Source organism: Sapajus apella, unplaced genomic scaffold (assembly GCF_009761245.1).
Source record: "Sapajus apella isolate SASKATOON/1434 unplaced genomic scaffold, GSC_monkey_1.0 scaffold13, whole genome shotgun sequence".
NCBI lineage: Eukaryota > Metazoa > Chordata > Mammalia > Primates > Cebidae > Sapajus > Sapajus apella.
The window spans coordinates 10,157,507-10,178,472 of record NW_022436953.1 but is presented as its reverse complement, the minus strand read 5'-3'; the positions used below and the strand labels follow the sequence as shown (position 1 = coordinate 10,178,472).

Below are 20,966 nucleotides of genomic sequence, written 5' to 3'. Positions count from 1 at the left end.
GAAATGAGAGCTGGGAAAGTTGGCATCAGAGCAAAAATACTAGAAATGGATTTTTGTTGATATCATTAATAATGGCTGATTTTTGGGCCACTTTGTACCAGGCATGGTGTAAAGAACCTTTCATAACTGTCTCATTCAATGCATACATTAGCTTCATGATGTAGGGACTGCTGTCACTTCCACTTCAGATATAAGTAAATGGAGGCAGAGAAAATACAGCAACTTTTGCAGTACCCCAAAAATAGTAGGTGGCAGAGTTAGGACGTAAACACTAGAGTATGCAAACTCTCAACTACAAACGGTCATATTTACCCTGAAGGATCAGCATCTGGGCTTATATTTGGTTTGGAGGAGTAATAGCATGAAGACTGAAAAACATAGAAGGGCAGAGGAAACAGGGTTATACTTTGCATTCCAGTGGAAAACAGAAGACCGGAAGAAGAAAATGATCTGGGGAAAAGTCAGTGTAAAACAGAGAATCAGAAGTTTGATTGCCTGAGATCTATGTATGCAGCACCTTTAGTACGAAGTCCTGAGTTACAGATAAGTTCAGGCCGTATTTACAGATGACTCACAGTCTTGTCTGGTGTATGTATTTGTGTAAGAAAAGCTTGGAAGCAAGTGTCCTAAAACTCCATCATACCTGAATAGAATGAATGTTCCATTGGCATCTTGTGAGTTGGGGAACAGAAGACCGTATGTCTTGACAGTGGTCAGAGCAAAGGAAATGTGCTGAGTGTATCTGAGAAGAGTGATGTCTGATGTATTTGTGTGTTGTGGATGATGAGGGGGAGTCTGACAGGTTTGGGTGATACCTTCTCTCCTTTGGGAAGGGAATATTAATTAAGGGTGATGAAGAGCACGTTGGCTTAATAGACAATGGCAGTTCACCGCAGCTGAGTGGGAAGGGTTGTGTTGGGAGTGAAGCCACCTGGCTGACAAATTCAGAATGCAAAAGACCGTGTACAAACATGAGTGAGCCCTGGTGGGTGTCATGAAGGACAGCCAGTGATCAGGGTATGTTCTATTACACACAGTGTCTTATGTTCATTATGAGTACCCTATATCTAAAGAGAAAACTCAGTGGTCATAGTAATATAACCTTGACTTCTTGGAGAAAGACTGCTTCTTACAATCTAGGATAGGAGGTAGGGAAGAAAAATGCTCTCCCATTCAAGATACATTTATTATAGAATATTGAATGTGCTATTGGCTGGACGCAGTGGCTCACATTTGTAATCCCAGCACTTTAAGAGGCCGAGGTGGGTGTGTCACCTGAGGTCAAGAGTTTGAGACCAGCCTGGCCAACATGGCGAAACCCTGTCTCTACTAAAAATACAAAAATTAGCTGGCGTGGTGGCACATGCCTGTAGTCCCAGCTACTTGGGAGGCTAAGGCAAGAGACTCACTGGAACCTAAGAGGCAGAGGTTGCAGTGAGCCGAGATGGTGCTACTTCACTCCAGCCTGGACGATGGAGTAAGACTCCTTCTCAATAAATAAATAAAAGAATGTACTGTGATTTCAGGCTACTGTCTCTTAAGGAGGAGAGTACTGTTTGAGGAGGAGGGTGCTGTTTGGTTAGGGCAACGGAGAAGGAAAGAACGTTGAGGTTTTTCTTGGCCAGTGAGTTCCCTGATTGTGAGGGCACCCCTGGCCTCATGTTTCTCCTGCCTGGTATCCGCTCTTGAGAAGAGAAAAATAGCCCAACAGAAAGCCCAAAGAAATTGTGGTCATGAGTATGTTCTCTTTCTTGCTACAGTAGTTGTTTCACATTTTTAATGTTTTTTTCAAACTTTGGCAATTAGGATTTGTAATTTAAGTCTGAGACTCAGAGGGTGGTAGTATTCGTCTTTTTGTCAGCATTAAAGGCAGAAATAAGCAAAAACTCTTGTACTGGGGTCTTCTCAACTTAGCTTCTGCAGGGATTTTATGAAGCGTTTTCTTACACAAATATATAAGCTCCTTTGAATTAATTTATGATAAAGAATATAAGGAGTACTAAAGACGTTTATGGGAAGACTGATCCCTTGAGAACAGGACAGAATCATCCAGAAAGTAAACCTAAAAAACAAGGGATATATCTGTGTTTTTTTGTTTGTTTGTTTGAGAGGTAGTCTCACTCTGTTACCCAGGCTGGAGTGCAGTGGCACGATCTCAGCTCACTGCAACCTCTGCCTCCCAGGTTCAAATGATTATTCTGCCTCAGCCTCCCGAGTAGCTGGGATTACAGGCGCGTGCCACCACACCAACTAATTTTTGTATTCTTAGCAGAGACGGTTTCACCGTGTTGGTCAGGCTGGTCTTGAACTCCAGACCACGTGATCCACCCGCCTCAGCCTCCCAAAGTGCTGGGATTACAGGCATGAGCCAGGGGGCCTGGCTGTGTTTTTTACTTTAAATCACCAAAGAAATTTGAATTCTTAGCACCTAGCACATTCTAACTCTCAAAAAAAAAAAAAAAACATAGTTGCTTAGATATTCTATGTATTATATCCTCAAGTGCCTAGAAGATCATATGATATATAGTAGATGCTCAGAAAATATTTATTGAATGACTAGAGTAAATGTACTGATAAATGAATAAAATACAATTTCTTTGAGTAGAACATTCTGATATGATATTTCTCTCAGGACACTGTAGGATGAGAGAGAAGTTCAAAGAGACAGTACAGCCACAGACTTAAGGGTATAGACCCTGTAGTTAGACAGACTGGCTTGGAGTCCACATCTAAGATTCTCTAGGGGGATGACCTTAGGCAAGAGATCAGCCAAATCTGAACTTCCGTTTTCTCATCTGTAAAATGAAGATAATCTGAACTCTAATGCATGAAGAGATTGACAAGTTCATGTTTGCAAAGCCTTTCATGTACAGGTTGAGTATACTTTATCCAAAATGCTTGGAACCAGTAGGGTTTCAGATTTTAGATATTTTTGGATATTAGAATATTTACATATATATAATGAGATATATTGGAGCTGGGACCCAAGTATACCGCAGGATTAATTTATGTTTCATATACACCTTATCACATAGCCTGAAGGTAGTTTTAAACAATATCTTTAATAATTTTGTGCATGAAACAGTTTTTTGTATTCTAGAAATTTATTTTTTATCGATTCATAAAAGGCACACATTTTCAGGGTATATATAATAATTTAATACATTTATATGATTAGTAAATAGCAAATTAGTATACTTGAGATTATTCATCACCTTAAATATTTTTCTTTACTTTAGAGTTTTGATTGCGTTTTGACTGTGACCCATCACATATCGTTAGGTGTAGAATGTTTCACTGATGGCATCACGTCAGTGCCTAAAACATTCTAAGTTTTGAAGCATTTTGGATTTTTGGATTAGTGATGTTCAATCTGTGGTACCTGACACTTCATAGTCAGTAGATTTGGGTTACAGTTATTGTTATATCTTTCCTCTAAAACATCTTTATTGAGATATAATCCACACATACAATTTACTCAAAATGTAAAACCCAGGGGTTTCTAGTGTGTTCACAGAGCTGTGCAGCCACCACCACAATTTTAGGACATTTTCATTGCCTAATACAGAGACTCCACAACCATTAGTAGTCATTCCCATTTCTCCTCCTGGCATCTTCTCCCCAGTCATGGTTGCCAGAGGCTTGGGGTTGTATCTTCTAATGCAGAACTCTTACAACCTGTTTCAGTAGAAACAAAAACAGAGGTTGGCATGGTGGCTCACATCTATAATCTCAGCACTTTGGGAGACTGAGGCAGGTGGCTTGCTTGAGCCCAGGAGTTTGCGACCAGCCTGGGCAATTTGACAAAACCCTGTCTCTACCAAAAAAAAAAAAAAAAAATTAGCTGGGCACAGTGGTGTGTAACTGTAGTCTCAGCTACTTGGAAGGCTGAAGTGGGAGGATTGCTTGAGTCCAGGAGGTCGTGACTGCACTGAGCTGTGGTCACACCACTGCTCTCCAGCCTAGGTGCCAGAGGGAGACCCTGTTTCAAACAAACAGCCAAACACGGTTCTTTGTATAAGGTTACTTTACTGTTCTTAATTTTGAAGAGCAGTTTGGCTGAGTGAATGACAATCCAATGGTTATATTAGAGTGGGAGACCATAATGTGAGAGGACGCAGCATAAGACAAAATTGGAATTAATATATGATAAAGAGTATAAGGAGCACTAGAGATGTTTATGGGAAGATTGAGTCCCATAAGAAGATCCCACCGTTGCGGACAGCCAAGATACAGGAACCATCTGTATAAGAGACAAAGGAGAGAGAAGAAGTGTTGGGATAATCAAGATGAAAAGAGATTTCGGTTTCTGGAAAAGGATTATGAGCTGAATCTTGTGGGATGAAAAGGCAGAGAGGCACGTCAGGAGGCTGTCCAAGGGAGTTGAGGGTGGCCTTTGTGAACAAAGAGCATCAGATAAGAGAAGGGAAGGAAGAGTTCTGAGACCGTCATGTTGGCAACAGGAAATGCACTGATGTACTTTGTGTTAGGCTTAAGGTTTGCGCTATAACACTTCATATTTAAAGTCTAATTAAAATGATGTCTTGATGTATATGATATTAAATAATAAGAAATAACAATTACTTTTGAGACGTCTAGTAGCAAATTTCTCTGTATGGGAAGCAAAGAGACAAAAGTAGCTTTCTCGCACACTCGGCGTTCTCAAAGATCTTTATGCAGAATTCAGAAGGGCAGTAAAGGCAACAATTCCTTTCCCCAAAGGGAGACAGACTTCCAACAGTGGGATGTACCATTCCCATGGGAGTTTCATCATCAGAAATTCTGTGTCTATAGGAAGACATGGCTTCCGTTGGGAATATTACTTTACCCCACCCTACCCCATCCCTCAGCCCCACCCCATTCTATAAATATGCAGGCATTGTGGATACAGAAAGGTAATCTAGAAACATAAACATGTCCCCTCATCTTCAGTGGAACCCCAGACCTCACACTCACACAGAGAGAGATGTATACTATATAGATACACAGGTACACACATGTACACCCACACACATTCCACATTTGGGGCACTAATGCTTGATATTAGCCCTGTTGATATCCAAAGTCCTACAGTGAGAGGGTAGAGGTTCCGAGAAACATAGGATGAGACCTTAGAAAAGAGCCCTGAAGGGAAGTGGCTGATGCCTAGGGGTTTCCGTGAGATGCACAGAACAAGCTCCGAGTGAAAGGAACAGTGAATAGCACAAAAACCTAAGAGTAAGGCTGACTACCTTTGCAGACCAGACCAAAGCAGCAAAAGAAAACAACAAAACAAAAAACCCAACATTAAATGGATAAAATGTCTTGACTGCAGGAGGAAAATAAGCAATAAGCAGACCCTCTCCTGCTCTATCCCCCGTTGATACACATTCCCTTTACTTTGCCAAGTTTTTATTCCTCAAGATAAACCTGAAGGCCAAGCTGCCAGAGATGAATTACAAAGCACAGCTCTTTGCTCAAGTGGCATTTGGTAATGCCAAGCAGTCGGGGACCAATAAAGTCACCACTTCTGCAAATCAAATGAACCAGCTCCCAAACCTGCATAACCTGGCATTGGCACCCTTGCCAGAAGAGGGAGAGGGCAGGAAGGAAAATGGGCAATGAAACAACTGGATTGGTAACATTTTTATTCCTTCTGCACTTACTGTAACCCTCTAGAGTATTGAATGGCTAAGACAGGGTCATTTCTCATTTCTGGGAATGGTATAGAGGAAAGACCATTATGACTTTGTGAAATTCTGATTTGCATAATTTAATTTTTTTACAGAACTGGCAGTTTATTCCTTTCTAAGTATGTAACAGCTTCTTGAACATACGCAAAACCAATATGGAGTTCCCTGGTGAGCAGTCCTTGTGGTGCTGGTGTAGTGAATTACTAAATATTATTTGTAATTAACACACTGTTGTCGGGAGGCAGAGTGCTCCTGGAGTTTATGCCTTCCATATTTGTTGAGGTTAGACAATGCACAAGAAATTTGTCCTGGCTGCTATTGATTGCCCAGAATGTACCTTGTTTCCTGAGTATGATAGTTCAAAGTATTCCTCTCAGCAACTCATTTATACCATTTATTTGTTTAACATACTTTTTTCAAAAGAGTACAGATTTGGCCCAACTCTAAATTATCCCAGATGCCAGATCAGCAGGTACACACTAATGAGATCTGGCTGTCAAAAGCAAAGGCGAAATGTGTGTCTTCTATCGATTGAAACCCAGCCTCTTAGAATTGACAGATTCACAGCTGTATTTGTTGAAACGATGTGGCAGTCAGGGAGATTTGGGTGTGTTTCTCAACTTTCTGTGATGTCAGTTTCTTCATCTGCAGCATTGCGGTAAAAGCGGCAGGTGCAGGTTTGTGGTGAGTATTGGAGGTTTTATAGATAAAGTACTGGGCATAGTCCTTGGTGTTTGGTGAGGTCTGAAGAGGTGACAGCTATTGCCTCACTATTCTGCTTAGAACTTTTTCATGCTTTAATATAAAAGGCTCAAGTAGGTTCAAATATGCTTGTTAGCTTACTTATTCCCTAGGTGTGTTCCAGAAAGCCACCCAGTCAAAGTGTTTATTTCCTCATTCTTGAAATGTGCCTAATGATAATTATTCCATGGTTATTCTGAGCATTAAATGAGGTAATGTATGTGCAATGTTGCAACACTTTACGCAACACATTTCAGTCTTTTTCCTAACTGCCCTCCAGTTTTCCTGGGTTTTTATAATTGCAGGCAGAGTAAAATATGCCTGAATGTGTTTGACAAACTCCAAAACACAAGAAAAATTTATAATGCACAATTACTTGCTTTTGCAAAGTTTTGACAACTTACTAATTATTACTTCTTTCCTAACATGCAGAAGACAGGAAGCAATCATATTTTCAGAGCCAAGTAATTAATAGCATCTGTTTAGAGTGAGAGCAATGGTGTTATAAAAACAAAGTAAGGGAGTATTTGATGATTTAGGGAAACACTATTTATTTAAATTTAAAAGCTGTCCTCTTATTTTCTGTGTATTCTGTTGGCTTAACAGAGAAATCTTACACAGAAATAAAGCAACAGTAATTGGATCAGGAGCTGTAACTGACCTCTTTGAATTGCCAAAGACTGCAAATAACTTGGTAATTGAGGTAGGCATTAGGAGCATGAGCTGTGAAGCCACAGAGTTGTGGGTTAATAATCCTGAGTCTGATACTTACTGTGTGCCCTTGGGCAGTGTGACCTTAGGCAAGTCACTTTATTTGGATGAGCCTGAGCTTTCTTCAACTGTGAAATAGAATAAACGATACCAAAGAAGACTGTTTTTAAGGATTATGTGAGATCAAGTGTTTAAGACTCTGGGTGCTACACTAGCATACACTAAAAGTAGCTCCTATTTATTTATTATTACTTACCAAGCAACAGAGCTGAAACTATGAGAATTTATCTCTTGGTAACTGCAGGCTCTTGTCAGCCTATGTTCGGGGTAATAAGAAACCTCTATCAAACTCTTATTCTGACCCTCGTATGATAAGGATCACCAATCTATTGTTGTTTGTCCAGTAGCCCAGGAAGTCATTATACCTGAGTGTCCCCTGCTTCCCCCATCGGCAACCTTTCTTCCAAGACAAGTGCTCTCAGCTGACTTTGACAGCTTTTTTTTGTTGTAGTAAACAAATATATCCCTTCTCAAATTGATGTATTTTTCAGCCATGTCAATTTTTCCCAGGTAGCAGGGATAAAGGGAATGTTCTTGGCTAACAAGAAGATTGACAACCAAGTGAAGACTTTCATCACGTATAACAAAGGCAGAGACTGGCGTTTGCTGCAGGCACCAGACACGGATCTAAGGGGGGACCCCGTGCACTGCTTGCTGGTGAGTCTTCATATTGAGGCAGAATGCCTCTCGGTGGAGGGATAGAAATGGATGTTTAACAGAGGATGAGGAGAGTTCTGGGACATCTGTTCAGTTGATGAACAAAAGCTGGCAGGGAAGGGCATGAAGGCAAAGTGTGTAGAAAACGCACAGCACTGCCTAGTGTGACGTGCCACAGAGATGGAGAACATGGGCACATTTCTTGCGCCCTTCCGGGGTCCTTGCTTCCTGCCCCAGTTCTGATGAGGACCTCAAATGGTAGTTTGAGGGAGAATATGACAGTCTCTATCCCTGGTGAGGATACACCCTGAACAACCTACTTTCTCAAGTAACCTGTTAAAAAACTTAATGATACATAAATTCAACTGTAGAATTGATGAACTGAATGCAGAATTGTGTAGGTGTATTTTCCTGTGGAGATGTTTAATCACATTTTTGGAGGAGTTTATGACTCAAGAAAGGTAAGAACCACTGATTTATACCCTTATTGGTATTCTTTACAATATGTTCTGTTCATTTATGTCTTATTCTTAAAGCTGAAGTTGGCAAACTATAGCCTGTGGGAAAAATATGGCCCATCACTTGTTTTTCTAAATACAGTTTTATTGGAACATGCTCACACTTATTCATTCACATATTGTCTATGGTGGATTTTACTCTACAAAGGCAGAATCGAGCATGACAGAGACTGTTGGGTGAACAAAGCCAAAGGTATTTATTGCCTGTATGGTGAAAAAAGCCTGATATTTATTATCTGTCCCTTTATAAAGATTTGCTGGCCCCTGCTTTAAAGTATGGCTTTCTTTTACTTGCCTTACATTTGGATAGTACATAGATTAGTATGAATTTATTTATATATTTGATATATGATGTCATCCAAAAGGAGGATCAAAGATGAATCTTGCTTTCAAGGAGTTTGCAGTCTACTTGAAAGTGACTAAATTAATAAATGGAATATTGCAGGGCCACATCTTATTCCTCCTATTAGCTCTGATGCCTGCCCAAAGATAAGTACTGAGAGAAGGCAGAAGGAGGTGAGGAAGAAGCAAATTGCGAAAGCATTAATAATACTATCAATGTCTGTAAAACAATTCAGAAGCTCTGTCTAAATTTAGAAAAAGGAGAGCTGATTGTGTAAACCTAGAGGGAAGACCACTTCATCTGAGTAAGAAGGGCTTGTAGGGGAGGGGTGTGTGTGTGTGTGTGTGTGTGTGTGTGTGTGTGTGTGTGTGTGTGTACTACACGTATATAGTTGTTCACACTCTTCATGCAATTCTGACTTTGATGTTATTCACACTCAGCTTGCTTCCTTCCGTCTCATAAAGTCTGGACAGTCACTTTGCAGGTTCATCTCTCACAGCTGTAGGTGGGTCGCCCTCCTAGTTGAGAAGGTGACAGGAACCATAGCTTGACCTTATTAGTTGCAGAGGATTTCACAGTTGTCACTGTGCATCAGGGAAGCAGTCTAAAATTCAGCTTCCCACTCATCTTCTATCCTTATTACTGGCAACTAACAGGGGGGAAAAGCCAGTTGTTATAGTAAGCGCACCATGCCAGTGACAGAGTAAGTAAATGTAGCAGCTATTTATTGAATATGCAAGGCACAGTTCAGTGGCATTTAAAAAACAGGGCCACCTTCCTAGCCCAGCTATAGCAAGCTGGAGTGTAGTGCTGCTTAACCAAAGATGCTTGGGATATGCCAGTTCCTTACGGTGGTCTCTACCCCACACTTTGGAGATTAAATGCCTTTGAGAGAGAATTAACCATGTCACTTAATGGGCTTGCCTAGGCACTCTGGCATCATAAATGAATCATTAAAAATGGCTCTTAAAGAACTTAGCAAGGTATTCCCTGCTTCACTCCCAACCCAGTGTAAGAACTCTTACTGTTGTACCTCCAAAATAGAAACGTGGTATCAACTTACTTCTCCATCACCACTGGGACTGCCCTAATCCAAGCCAGCATTGTTGCTCACCTGACCCACAGTGACAGGCTTCTAACTGGTCCTCCCACTTTTACTTGGGAATCTCTTTAGACAGAAGCCAGTGGGACCATTTTTTAAAAAATCAACTTTATTTTGAGGGAAAATATACATACATACCAGTTTTAAGAGTATAGTTCAGTGAATTTTGACACATGCGTATACCTGTATAACCATGACCACAATCAAGACAGAACATTTCCATGGCCCTAAAAAATACCTGTGTGCCTCTTTGCAGTTAGAACTCACACTCTCAGCCCAGCACAACCAATGATCCGCTTCATTTTACTATATATTAGATTGCTGTTTTTTAAAATTGTGTGTAAATCTATCAACTTCAACTTTTGAAAACCCAGATGGTATCCCTTCATTATTTAAACCTTCTAATGGCTTCTAATACATGTAGAATAGATAAAAATACTTCATCATGACCAGTGAGGCCCCATGTAATCTGGCCCCTTCTAGTCCTCCTCCCTGGTCTCCAGCCTCTCCCTCCTTTCTTTCTTCCTTATATGAAAGCCAAGGTGGAGAAGGCAGCATTTCTTTCTGTATCATGAACTCACCATGGTCATGTATGTCTTAGGGTCTTTGCTTATGCTGTTATTTCTCTCAAAATGCCCTTCTCTTTGTCGGGCTTTTTCTTGGCATTCAGGTCCTTGCTTCGTTATCTTAATTTAAGAGAACTTTCTTGAGCATCCCCTACAGTTTATTTGTCCTAACCCTTTTCTCTTCATGGTCCTTATTGTTAACTGAAATCAGCACGTGTAGTGCTTAATTTTCTTGTCCATCTTCCCTGCCGAAGTGTGGGCTTCGTGAGTCTAGGGACGGTGCCTATCTTTTTCGCCATTCCAAAGAATCAGCTCCAGGAATCAAACCTGCCACGTGGTAGGGGCTCAACATACATGCTATTGGGGGTGCCATGTTTGGAGTATGCACTCCATCGAAAGGCGTTTCAGTCTCACATTGGGATTTTAATGGAAGCTGTTCATTCCCTCTGAGAGTCCACTGGAGGATTTGTCCCAGTGTCTACCTTCTGAAGCTCATGGGCTCAAGTTGGACCCAAAGTTAACCAAAGCAGGAGGCTCATTGAGATGGAGGAAAGATGGATTATTGGGATACAGATGTATGGAACTTGGGAGTCTTCCGGTCTTCCTTCTTTGTTAACCCTGTTGTTTAATGTAGTTTCAACCCAAGCTTCAGAAAGCAGGCTGCAGGTGGGAAGGGGAAAAGGACAAAGGCAGCAGGGATGAGAGACCAAAATCACTTTACAAAAATCTGCCAAAGGCACAAACTAGGAAAGAAAATCTTTGAGCTACAGGAGACCCAGACTGTTAAAAACCATCTTTAGGCTTGGGAGCGGGTGGCAGAGACGAGATAAAAAGTGATTTTAGATTGTGAGTACTTGGAAAATGACAGTGTCACCGAAAGCACAGCCTAGTGATTAGAAAAGAGATTTTTCCAGCAGGGCTGTTACAGATGTGGAATAAGTTCAGAATTACAGCCCAAATGGAATGTTCCTGGTAAAAATGTATTCAATAGAAATAAGACATCTAGGGTAATTTGGGCTGTATTTTTAGGACTTTTAGACTGATTGCCTGGAGGGCCCAGCTGGGATTTCTTTCCTCTGAAGACTGCATTGTACAATTAGATCGAGTATTATAGGTCATGGTCCACCTGCCTCCCAGGCCTCAGGATTGGGCTCCTAGGAGGCAAGATGTGAGCTGAACTGAGCCTGAGACAAATGCTTGGGCCCTCAGGGAAAGCACAGTGTTTCCTGGAAAGAGGTGCTGACTTCTTTGTGGATTCATCTGGCAGTTTTCTACAGGGGCTGAGGAGGCAGCAGCCCCAGGAGAATTTGCTTTTCACCTTTCTTGCATTGTCTGTGACTGTATATATTTTGCTGATTTGGACTGGAGCTGAATTCCCCATACCCAGCCAGTTGATCTAGGGGCCTCCTTCCTTTTGCCATTGAGTCATTATGGAAGAGCTAATAAATTCAAGTTCCAATTCAGAGTCAGAAATTATACAGACGAGTGTGGATTTTGGGAGGGAGAGTGTTGGGGATACTATTTGGGAGCTCGTTTGTTATGAAAGCTCTGATCTGTCTTTTCAGGACAACATTCAGATTAGACACCATGGAGATAAAGGTACCATGAAGATAGGATCTAAAGGCAGCTGATACAAAGACTGGGGAGAAAGAATTGGAATTTGAAGCTGGTTGACCCTTAAATAATATAACAGCTTTTAAAGTTGATTTATTACATGGTGGGGAAATGTCTTCTATCATTTGGTAATCCCCCAATGGGCATCCACAATGCTAGAAACATAGTAGATAATTAACAGATCACCTGGAGAGCATTATGCTAAGAAAAATAAGCCAGGCACATAAACACCAAGTCTGCGTTTCTCACTTCTATGTGGAACCTAAAAGAATCAAACTCAGAGAAGCGGAGACAGAATGGTAGTCACTGGAGGCTAGAAATCGGGGGAAATGGGGAGATATCGGTCAAAGGGTACAATGTTTCAGTTAGACAAGAGGAATAAATGATAAATATTTGAAGTAAAAAATAATGGACCAGTTAAATTCAATGGACGTTAACTGAACACTTGCAATAGCCAAAATATTTTGTTGGTTAAAATAAAAGAATGTGGCAAAGAAAGGTGACTAGTAACTAGAGGTCCACTCGTGGGTTTCAGGGGTTTGCAGACTCCCTGAAAATAAGTGAAAAACTCTGTGTACTTGTCTGTGTGCCTTTTATTTTGGTCTTTAATTTGCATCAGATGCTCGAACTTTGTACCTGACCCAGAGGAGATTATAGACTAACAATCTAGCTGCTCCTAGAATTTACCAATTGATGATGTGCCATGGCCGGTGACTATGTGTAAGGATGTGAAGGGCAGCTTCCAAGCATGCATGCTGGCCATTCTATCCTCTGCAGTTCAGCTGCTGTCATTGGTGGTTGAGCGTACATTCGTATATTAATGTGGAAAGGGCAGGAAAATAGAGAACTGCCCTTGGAACAGGCTGTGCTTTGACTCTATTGACTTGGAGATAACCCTGGAAAGAAAAAAGCAACTATTGTGATGATTAGCATGTATAGGTACTCAGCACATATTTGCTAATGAGAGAAAAGAAGTCAGGTAGACAAGAGAAAGAAAGAGGCCTATAATGTGACCCCTGCCTGGGCAGAATGTGCATAAGAACTGACAGCTGGGCTGGGTGCGGTGGCTCATGCCTGATATCCCAGCTTTTTGGGAGCCCAAGGCAGTTGGATAACAAGGTCAAGAGATCATGACCATCCTGGCCAACATGGTGAAACCCCATCTCTACTAACAATACAAAAAAAAAAATAGCTGGGCGTGGTGGTGTGCACCTGTAGTCCCAGCTACTTGGGAGGTTGAGGCAGGAGAACTGCTTGAACATGGGAGGCAGAGGTTGCAGAGAGTGGAGATCATGCCACTGCACTCCAGCCTGGTGACAGAGTGAGACTCCGTCACCAAAAAAAAAAAAAAAAAAAAAGAACGGGAGTGCTTTGTTTTGTGTCCTCCAGGGGCTTAGAGGGATTTGATAAGTGTTGTAATAAAATATACTAATATAAACTATATCAATTTTTTATGACTTAACTTGGACAAATGTCCAAACCTGATCAGTAAAACAGCTTAAGTTAAAAAAGTGAAGATGAATCACCTCACATTGCTTTTTCCTTAAACATTTGTGTAGACTATGTAACTTCCTTGAAGAAAATTAAAGAACAGAAAGCTACAGAATATTCTTCTTATACCAGCTGGGGGCAATCCAGTACTACAAATGTGAGAATGGAGAAAACAGTGCATCAAAAGATCATTTCTAATGTTGCTGTTACTGTGTGAACTGGTGTCTTTTTTTCTCAGATTAGCATATCTCAGCCCTCTGAAAGCCATAGCAACAGAGGCATGCTGAGATAGCCAATGGGAAAAAAGACATCTTTCCATTGTTTTTGTTTTTTGCTTTTTTTTTCGTTTTGTATTAGAGATGGAGTCTCGCACTGTTGCCAAGACTGGAGTGCAGTGGTGCGATCTAGGCTCACTGCAACCTCCACCTCCCAAGTTCAAGTGATTCTCCTGCCTTAGCCTCCCAAGTAGCTGGGATTACAGGCGTTCGCCACCACGACCAGCTAATTTTTGTATCTTTAGTAGAGAGAGGGTTTCACTATGTTGGCCAGGCTGGTCTTGAACTCCTGACCTCAAATGATCCACCCATTGCAGCCTCCTGAAATGCTAGGATTACAGGTGTGAGCCACCACACTCAGCCTGACATCTTTCCTTTGTGATGACAAGTGCCCCTTACCAAGTAATCCTTAGGTCTGGTGCAAACAAGTTTCAAAATCTTTCACCTGTGGCAAGCAACTGGCTTACGATTGCAAGCTGGGTGCTCTTTTGGCTAGGGATGTCCTCTTTGGTGGTGCAAACTCCTCTATTAAGCTCATATGTCTAGAGATAATCCCCAAGCAGTAGTCTACTTCTTGGAATGCCATATATTTGCTCACAACATTATTCAGATTATGTGGTTTATAATCAAGCCCACATACTCCTGGCATTGCTCTGAGTAAAATAGTAAAGTGATGTCTTTCATATCCTAACAAAAAAACATTGGTTGATTTTGCAAGCTTCTATTTATTATCTTGTTTAGATTCTATGTTAGGTTTCACAAAAGATGCAAAGCAGTATTTAATGAGTTATCTTTATTTATAGAGTATATTCTTAGAGTGATATACAACAACTGTATGTACCTGAAATAGTAATACAAGATTGTGCACAGTGAAATACATTGTAGATTAGAAGAGGGGAGACCCTGATAGGCTGCAGTTATAAGGAAGACTTTAATGGAAAACTGCTTTTGCAATCCTGGTTTATCCTGTCTTAGCATCATCTGAATGTTGTACTGTGCTGTTCTGGAACATCCACAGCATTTAATTATATGAGTTCTAGTCTTCCTCTTGGACTAATAAAAGCCAAGCAGCTAGGCCTGATATTTTTTCTTATACGGGCTGTCTTTTTTACTCTTATAGAACATTATAAAGTGAAAACTCCTTTTATTGAAAGATTTACATGAAATTTTTATGCAAAACAATCATTTATTACTGTTATTACACCTTGAGAATTTTACTTTGTTGGCAGTAAAGAAAATATGCAATTGTGATCTGCTGTTTTATTTCACCAGCATCCTGGCTGCTTTTATTCCTGAGTTTCATTTTCACTTTGTCATTTACTCCATCCTATATAAATTTAATCATTGTATCTGTAGATCTCTGAATGTCTGCTGGCTGAAACTTACAGAGCAGAATAAAAGTAATAACAGAGATACATTGGTGATTCCAAAAAGTGAAGTTGATAAGATTAGAAAGTAATCTTCCTGAGAGATGAAAAGAAATGTAGGTTCAAACACAAACTTATATTTTTTGACAACGCAGTGCAAGAACTATTTTAAACAAAATTCATATAAGATTTATTATCCATTTTTTCCTTGAAAACTATTGATATTTCAATCAGATAATTTGATCAAGGTTTCTGCACAGATAAAGTCCCTTATATTTTCATTTAAATTTTTACAACTAGTGCATTTTGTCTACAAGTATGACTTTCAAGTTGAATAATTCTGATTCTGATCATATCCTGGTAGAGATATTGGATCAGTTGTTTGGTGGGTGTTGGGATAGTTTCGCATGCTTTTTCTGTACAATTGAGACCAAGGTCTCAAATGAAGATGAGATGCCAACTGACTTTTTCAAAACCCTTCCAGGCCTCACTTGATCTTCTCTCCTGGATTCATATCCCATTTCTCCTCTTCGGTCTTTTCTGATGATATACTGTGCTACTCAGCTTTTCTGCTTCTTTTTCTTTGTTATTGTTATTACTCAGGTCGGAAACATTCTTTAATCTCTTGAACATCTACCCACAGTTCATAGCCTATCTATCTTTGCTTCAGGCACTGTTTGCTCTTTGGAGTCATTCATGATTCAAAGTTCAGCATAGTCTGTCCACCTTCTAGAATCTCATACTATTTTTTCTATACAATTTTATGGCTGTTAAAGTATTCTCTTTATGGTAATTAATAGAAGGATCTCATGTCCTCTGTATAAACTGTAAGTTCTGTAATGACAAAGATCAAATTAGATTATACCTAAAATGAAAGTGGTCTCTCCTTTATGAACTTGAAGGCTGTTTTACACTTAGTGGACACTAGATATTTGGGGAAATGAAAGATGGTGGGTAGCATAAGCATAGGTGCAAGGGTTGTTGGAGTGGTGCATGGATGTATGGTAAATGAGATGGTTGGTTAGATGGATGGATGGATGGACGACCTGATTCTAAGCTTCAAATGACCATTTTGATTATGTGATTTTATGACACTATTTCTCTTTTCAGCCCTATTGCTCACTACACCTTCACCTGAAGGTCTCTGAGAATCCTTACACATCAGGGATCATTGCCAGCAAAGACACAGCTCCAAGCATCATAGTGGCATCAGGTAAGAAGCTTCCCTGGTTTGCTGGCTGTGGTAAATAGTGTTTATTTTAAGAAGCTGTATATCTGTACTTGGAACTTAATAAGCAAGCTAAAATTATTTTTGAAAGGCATGTAAACCACCAGCCCTGAAGCAAGTCTGAAGAAAACCCCTGCACAGACAGAATGCTGGCAGTCAAAATCTTTCTCAGGCAATGCACCTGCCGGTATAGTCCATTATTGCTGTTGCAGCAAGTTATTTTCACTAATGGTGGCCTTCTCTTTCTAGGTAATATAGGTTCTGAATTATCAGACACTGACATCAGCATGTTTGTCTCTTCAGATGCAGGGAACACTTGGAGGCAGGTAAGAGAACACCCTGGACCAACTTGCTAAAGTTTAAGTGGCATAAAAATTGTCCAGCTTTCTTCAAATCTGGGAATGTTTTCAGCAGTGCTGCACATAAATCCTAAAGACTGTGAATATGTTTATTTTTCCTTTTTTTAATAAAAATCTTAAATCTTTGAGTTTAGCAAATATTTATGCAGTTTGATTTTTTATCACTTAATAAAGATGTTCTTTATTCAGAGCTTGTATGTAAGGACGTTTATAAGTCACAAACCAAATTAAGTCTGACTAAATTTTTCCCGTCAGTGAAAACCAGAATTCCTAAGGGTTTATCATATGTGAAATATGCAGCATTAAGGGTAGATTACATGCCTAATGTTGAGTTGGCTCCATAAATTCCTCTTGCCTTGAAGTCAGAATAGGAAGGAATGCAGATATCAAAATGGCCATTACCCAGGTGGTGTTCTGAGATGTTTAAATCTCATGTGGAAAAGACATAGTAATAACCATCGGGATGCATATATTAGAGAAAGTAGAAATGGAATGCTTTAAACCAGTGTGTTTAGCTTAAGTGCTTCCTGCCTTTCTTCTGAATGAAAGTTAGATACCCATAGCTTATAAAACAGGCATTTAATGAGGTTTGGCAATCTTAACAAGATATGCGCCTAATGCATGGTTGTTATACTTCAATAAATATGTTTTAATAACCTACTGATGTTTAATTATCATACAATAACTAGCACTGTAAATTGAAATTTAATGCACAGGTAATCACACTTAGCAATGAGAGCACTCTGCTTTAAATTTTAGACAGAGATGTCCACATTATGTTCCAATTGCCATTTCTTAGCTTCAGATCCTTTATAGATCCTCAGTGGGATCCTGATATTTTGAGAGGAGGAGGTAGGGAAGAAATTTACATAAGAAACCCCAGAGCAATTGATCTTGGAGGTATGTAGAAACTTGGACTATTCTAAGTAAATTTCTTCTGGAGAATAGCTAGAGATCCAGGATCCCATTTTCTTCTTTCCAACACCCCACACAAGGCAAAGAAGTCTCTACTTCTATAGCCTTTGGATGCATCTTGAGTATAAGAAACAAATTGGAAGAAGATTGTCTGTAATGTAACTCTAGGCAAGGCTATACTAATAATCTGACTGAGATAACAGTATGCATCTTATATAGAAAGGATCTGGATGCTGTTTCCAGTGTTTCTCCATTTGACTTCAAATTTGCTTCTCTACCTTTAGGGAAATACACAATGACACATGTACTCAAAGATGACAACAGAACTCACCATGATTTTGGTGGAGGCTTTGTTAATTAAACAAGAACACTTTTCATGGATAACAGTTGGAAACTACAGCTACAAATAGATCTGGAAAGGCCACTGTAATGCAGCAAGTCCAAGCTCCATCTATTACTATATGCACGATCTCGGACAAGTTACCATATCTCTCTAAACCTTAGGTTTCTTGTCTATGAAAATGAGACTGTTGGAGTAAATGGTCTCTAAGTTTCCCTCTATCTGGAGCTGTGTAATATATGACAGTTAACCAATATTCTGACATCATTATAACTGGAAATCAATAGAAATTATCATGAAAATGAAGGAATATAAGCATGAACCCATGAATATTCATTCTTTAAATTTATTTTATGCACACCTAAAGTTATTTTACATAACACCAGTGGTACAGTAGCCCATGTTGGGAAGAACTGTTCTATAACTTTATTTTTCTGCAGATTTAGGGAAACTTACTTAGTCATGGGAAGGATTTTTTGTTCTCATATGAATACTGATTCTCTGAAGCCTGAGTATGTGTGGATGTGGATGTGTGTCTATGTATGTGTTTTCCTCATCTAGATCTTTGAAGAAGAGCACAGTGTTTTGTACTTGGATCAAGGTGGAGTCCTGGTTGCTATGAAACACACATCTCTCCCAATTCGACATCTTTGGTAAGGGCACCTGCTGCCTGTGAGATCTGCACCTGTTGGTCCTGCACTGCTAAGATCAGTCTAGGAGTCAGGCTATCAAACTGTGACTGTTTTGTAGTAAATCTGTTACCAAAATGCCAGGATGTAGGGAGGCAAAATAGCACACTCCCTCTTGGCGGGGGTGGGGGGGGCGGCGGGATCAGCAGCAAGGCTGCTGTGAACTTTGGTTGAACTTCAGGGAAGTAAAACCACAGTAGCAGGATGTGTATGTCTTGGAGAGAACAAACGGACCTAAAAATATAACCAGTTTTCGCTAACCTTGCTGCAAAATAGTTTTTAGCTGAAGTATGTTAACTAAAGTATAAAAATAATAACCACAGGCTGTTCTCAGTAACTGCACCCTCCCTCTGCTATGTGCTTTATGAACATATAAAATAAAATACATGAAAACAGTTTGGGGCTGGAGAGAGTAACATCCTCACCTCCTTAATCGCCTGGCCCAGCTTTCTGTATGTCTGTGTCTGTGTCTTTTCTTATCCCCCACTGTTCCCTCTTAAGTCCTTAAACCCTTGTGCAGCACAGAACGTAGCACATGCCAGACCAAGGGTTTGGTCCAGGTCTTGTTACTCCCCACACAAAAAGCCAATCCACTGAGACAACAAATATTGCCAGGGAAGAAGGCTTTAATTGGGTGCTGCAGCTAAGGAGATGGACAATCAGTCTGTCTCTAATGATTAAAATTAGGGGTTTATATAGAGTGAAGAAATGTAACTAGGTGTGGGAAAACAGGAATTAGGGAGGGGTAAGGAAGAGGAGGTGAGGAAGAGGAGGTGGTCCACAGGAAGCAAGTTGTCAATTAGGCAATCATGATGGGTAAGTAGTCTGGCTTCTCACTGGCCAGATGCCTTTGTCTGGTAAGTTTCAGCTCCCTGATACTACCTGAGAGGCCTGATGGTTCGTTTCCTGAGAAAGGAACTCAGATAAGACAAATGTAACTTAAAACTTAAAATGTAAGTTTTAAGACAGGGAGGGTCAATTTATTTATTTGTTTTTTTCTTTCCTGTCTCAGCCTCCCAAGTACCTGGGATTACAGGCATATGCCACCACGTCAGGCTAATTTTTGTATTTTTAGCAGAGATAGGTTTCATCATGTTAGTCAGGCTAGTTTTTCAAACACCTGACCTCAGGTGATCAGCCCACCTTGGCCTCCCAAAGTGCTGAGATTACAGGTGTGAGCCACCATGCTCGGACAGAGGTATTTGTTTGAGACCAAGTCTTGCGCTGTTGCCAGGCGTGATCAATTTCTGTGTCTATTCAAAGAAACTATAATCATCAGTTCTATGGGAAACTTGTACCAGTTTCAGATTGTCAGGAGGGGAGGTAGGAGAGAGAGGGAGAGGGAGAAAAGGAGAAAGTGAGGGGGGAGGTAGGAGAGAGAGGGAGAGAGAGAAAAGGAGAAAGTGAGGGGGGAGAGGGAAAGAGAGAGAGAGAGAGAAGTATTACTCTCTGAGAGAGAAATTGCATTATACTTTGCAAATGTGACAATACTTTCACCCTCACACCTTTACCAGCATGTTATTCTCTCAGCATGATCACAGGTAGAACAACCTTCATAATCAGGTATAGTCTCTGAATAGCTTGACCTCTTGCAGTAATCTTTCACAAATAGCATCTCCTGGAGTTTAATATCTGTATCAATTTTTGCATTCCACACAGAGCCACTTCATGGCTTTTCTTCAAACTTAACAGGACCTGGACAAAATCCTTGGCATTTTGGTGACAGATTTACTACAAAAACAGTTTGATAACTCATGACAGTTCTGCTCCAGTCTCATTTCTCCTGATCTTGCTTTCTTGTTTTTCTTTTTTGAGGTGATATTCCACAATTCTGCCTGTGTCTGTCCCATTCATGGATGTATAAGGCCTAACTTCTAGAGGAGTTATCAATAGACTCTTTCATCTGTGTTTTTGAAAGTGGTTCTCCGTGTATATGAGTTTGTCCAAAATCAAAAGCCTGGTTTTCCTTCTACTGTTAGTTACTTTGATGACTGAAGGGAAAGCTGCAAAAGAGAAAAATAAGGCTCAGCTTGGGCAAGGGCATTCATAAAGAAACGCAGAGCAAAAGTAAAGGTCCCAAGTGACCATCTTAGTTCATTTGGGCTGCCATAACAAAATGCCATAAACTGGGTGGCTTATAAATAACAGAAATTAATTTCTCATAGTTCTGGAGGCCGAGATATCCAGGATCAAGGTGCTGGCAGATTGAGTGTCTAATGAGGACTCCACTTTCCGGTTTATAGATAGTACCATTTTGCTGTGTCCTCACATGGTGGAAGGGGCAAGGCAGTTCTCTGAGGCCTCTTTTATAAGATCAC

The 20,966-nt window shown here is 40.3% G+C and overlaps 1 protein-coding gene across 5 annotated transcripts in view; it reads left to right on the top strand.

Moving 5' to 3' along the window:
* The window catches only part of SORCS1 (sortilin related VPS10 domain containing receptor 1), a 583,838-nt gene that overhangs the window by 458,366 nt on the left and 104,506 nt on the right, over window positions 1–20,966 (top strand). For all 5 annotated transcript variants that reach the window (XM_032281559.1, XM_032281558.1, XM_032281560.1 and 2 more), the window contains exons 10-13: window positions 7,695–7,841; window positions 16,228–16,330; window positions 16,595–16,671; window positions 18,521–18,612. In XM_032281559.1, coding sequence (XP_032137450.1) covers window positions 7,695–7,841; window positions 16,228–16,330; window positions 16,595–16,671; window positions 18,521–18,612 — 419 coding nt within the window. The remainder of the gene's footprint in view (window positions 1–7,694; window positions 7,842–16,227; window positions 16,331–16,594; window positions 16,672–18,520; window positions 18,613–20,966) is intronic.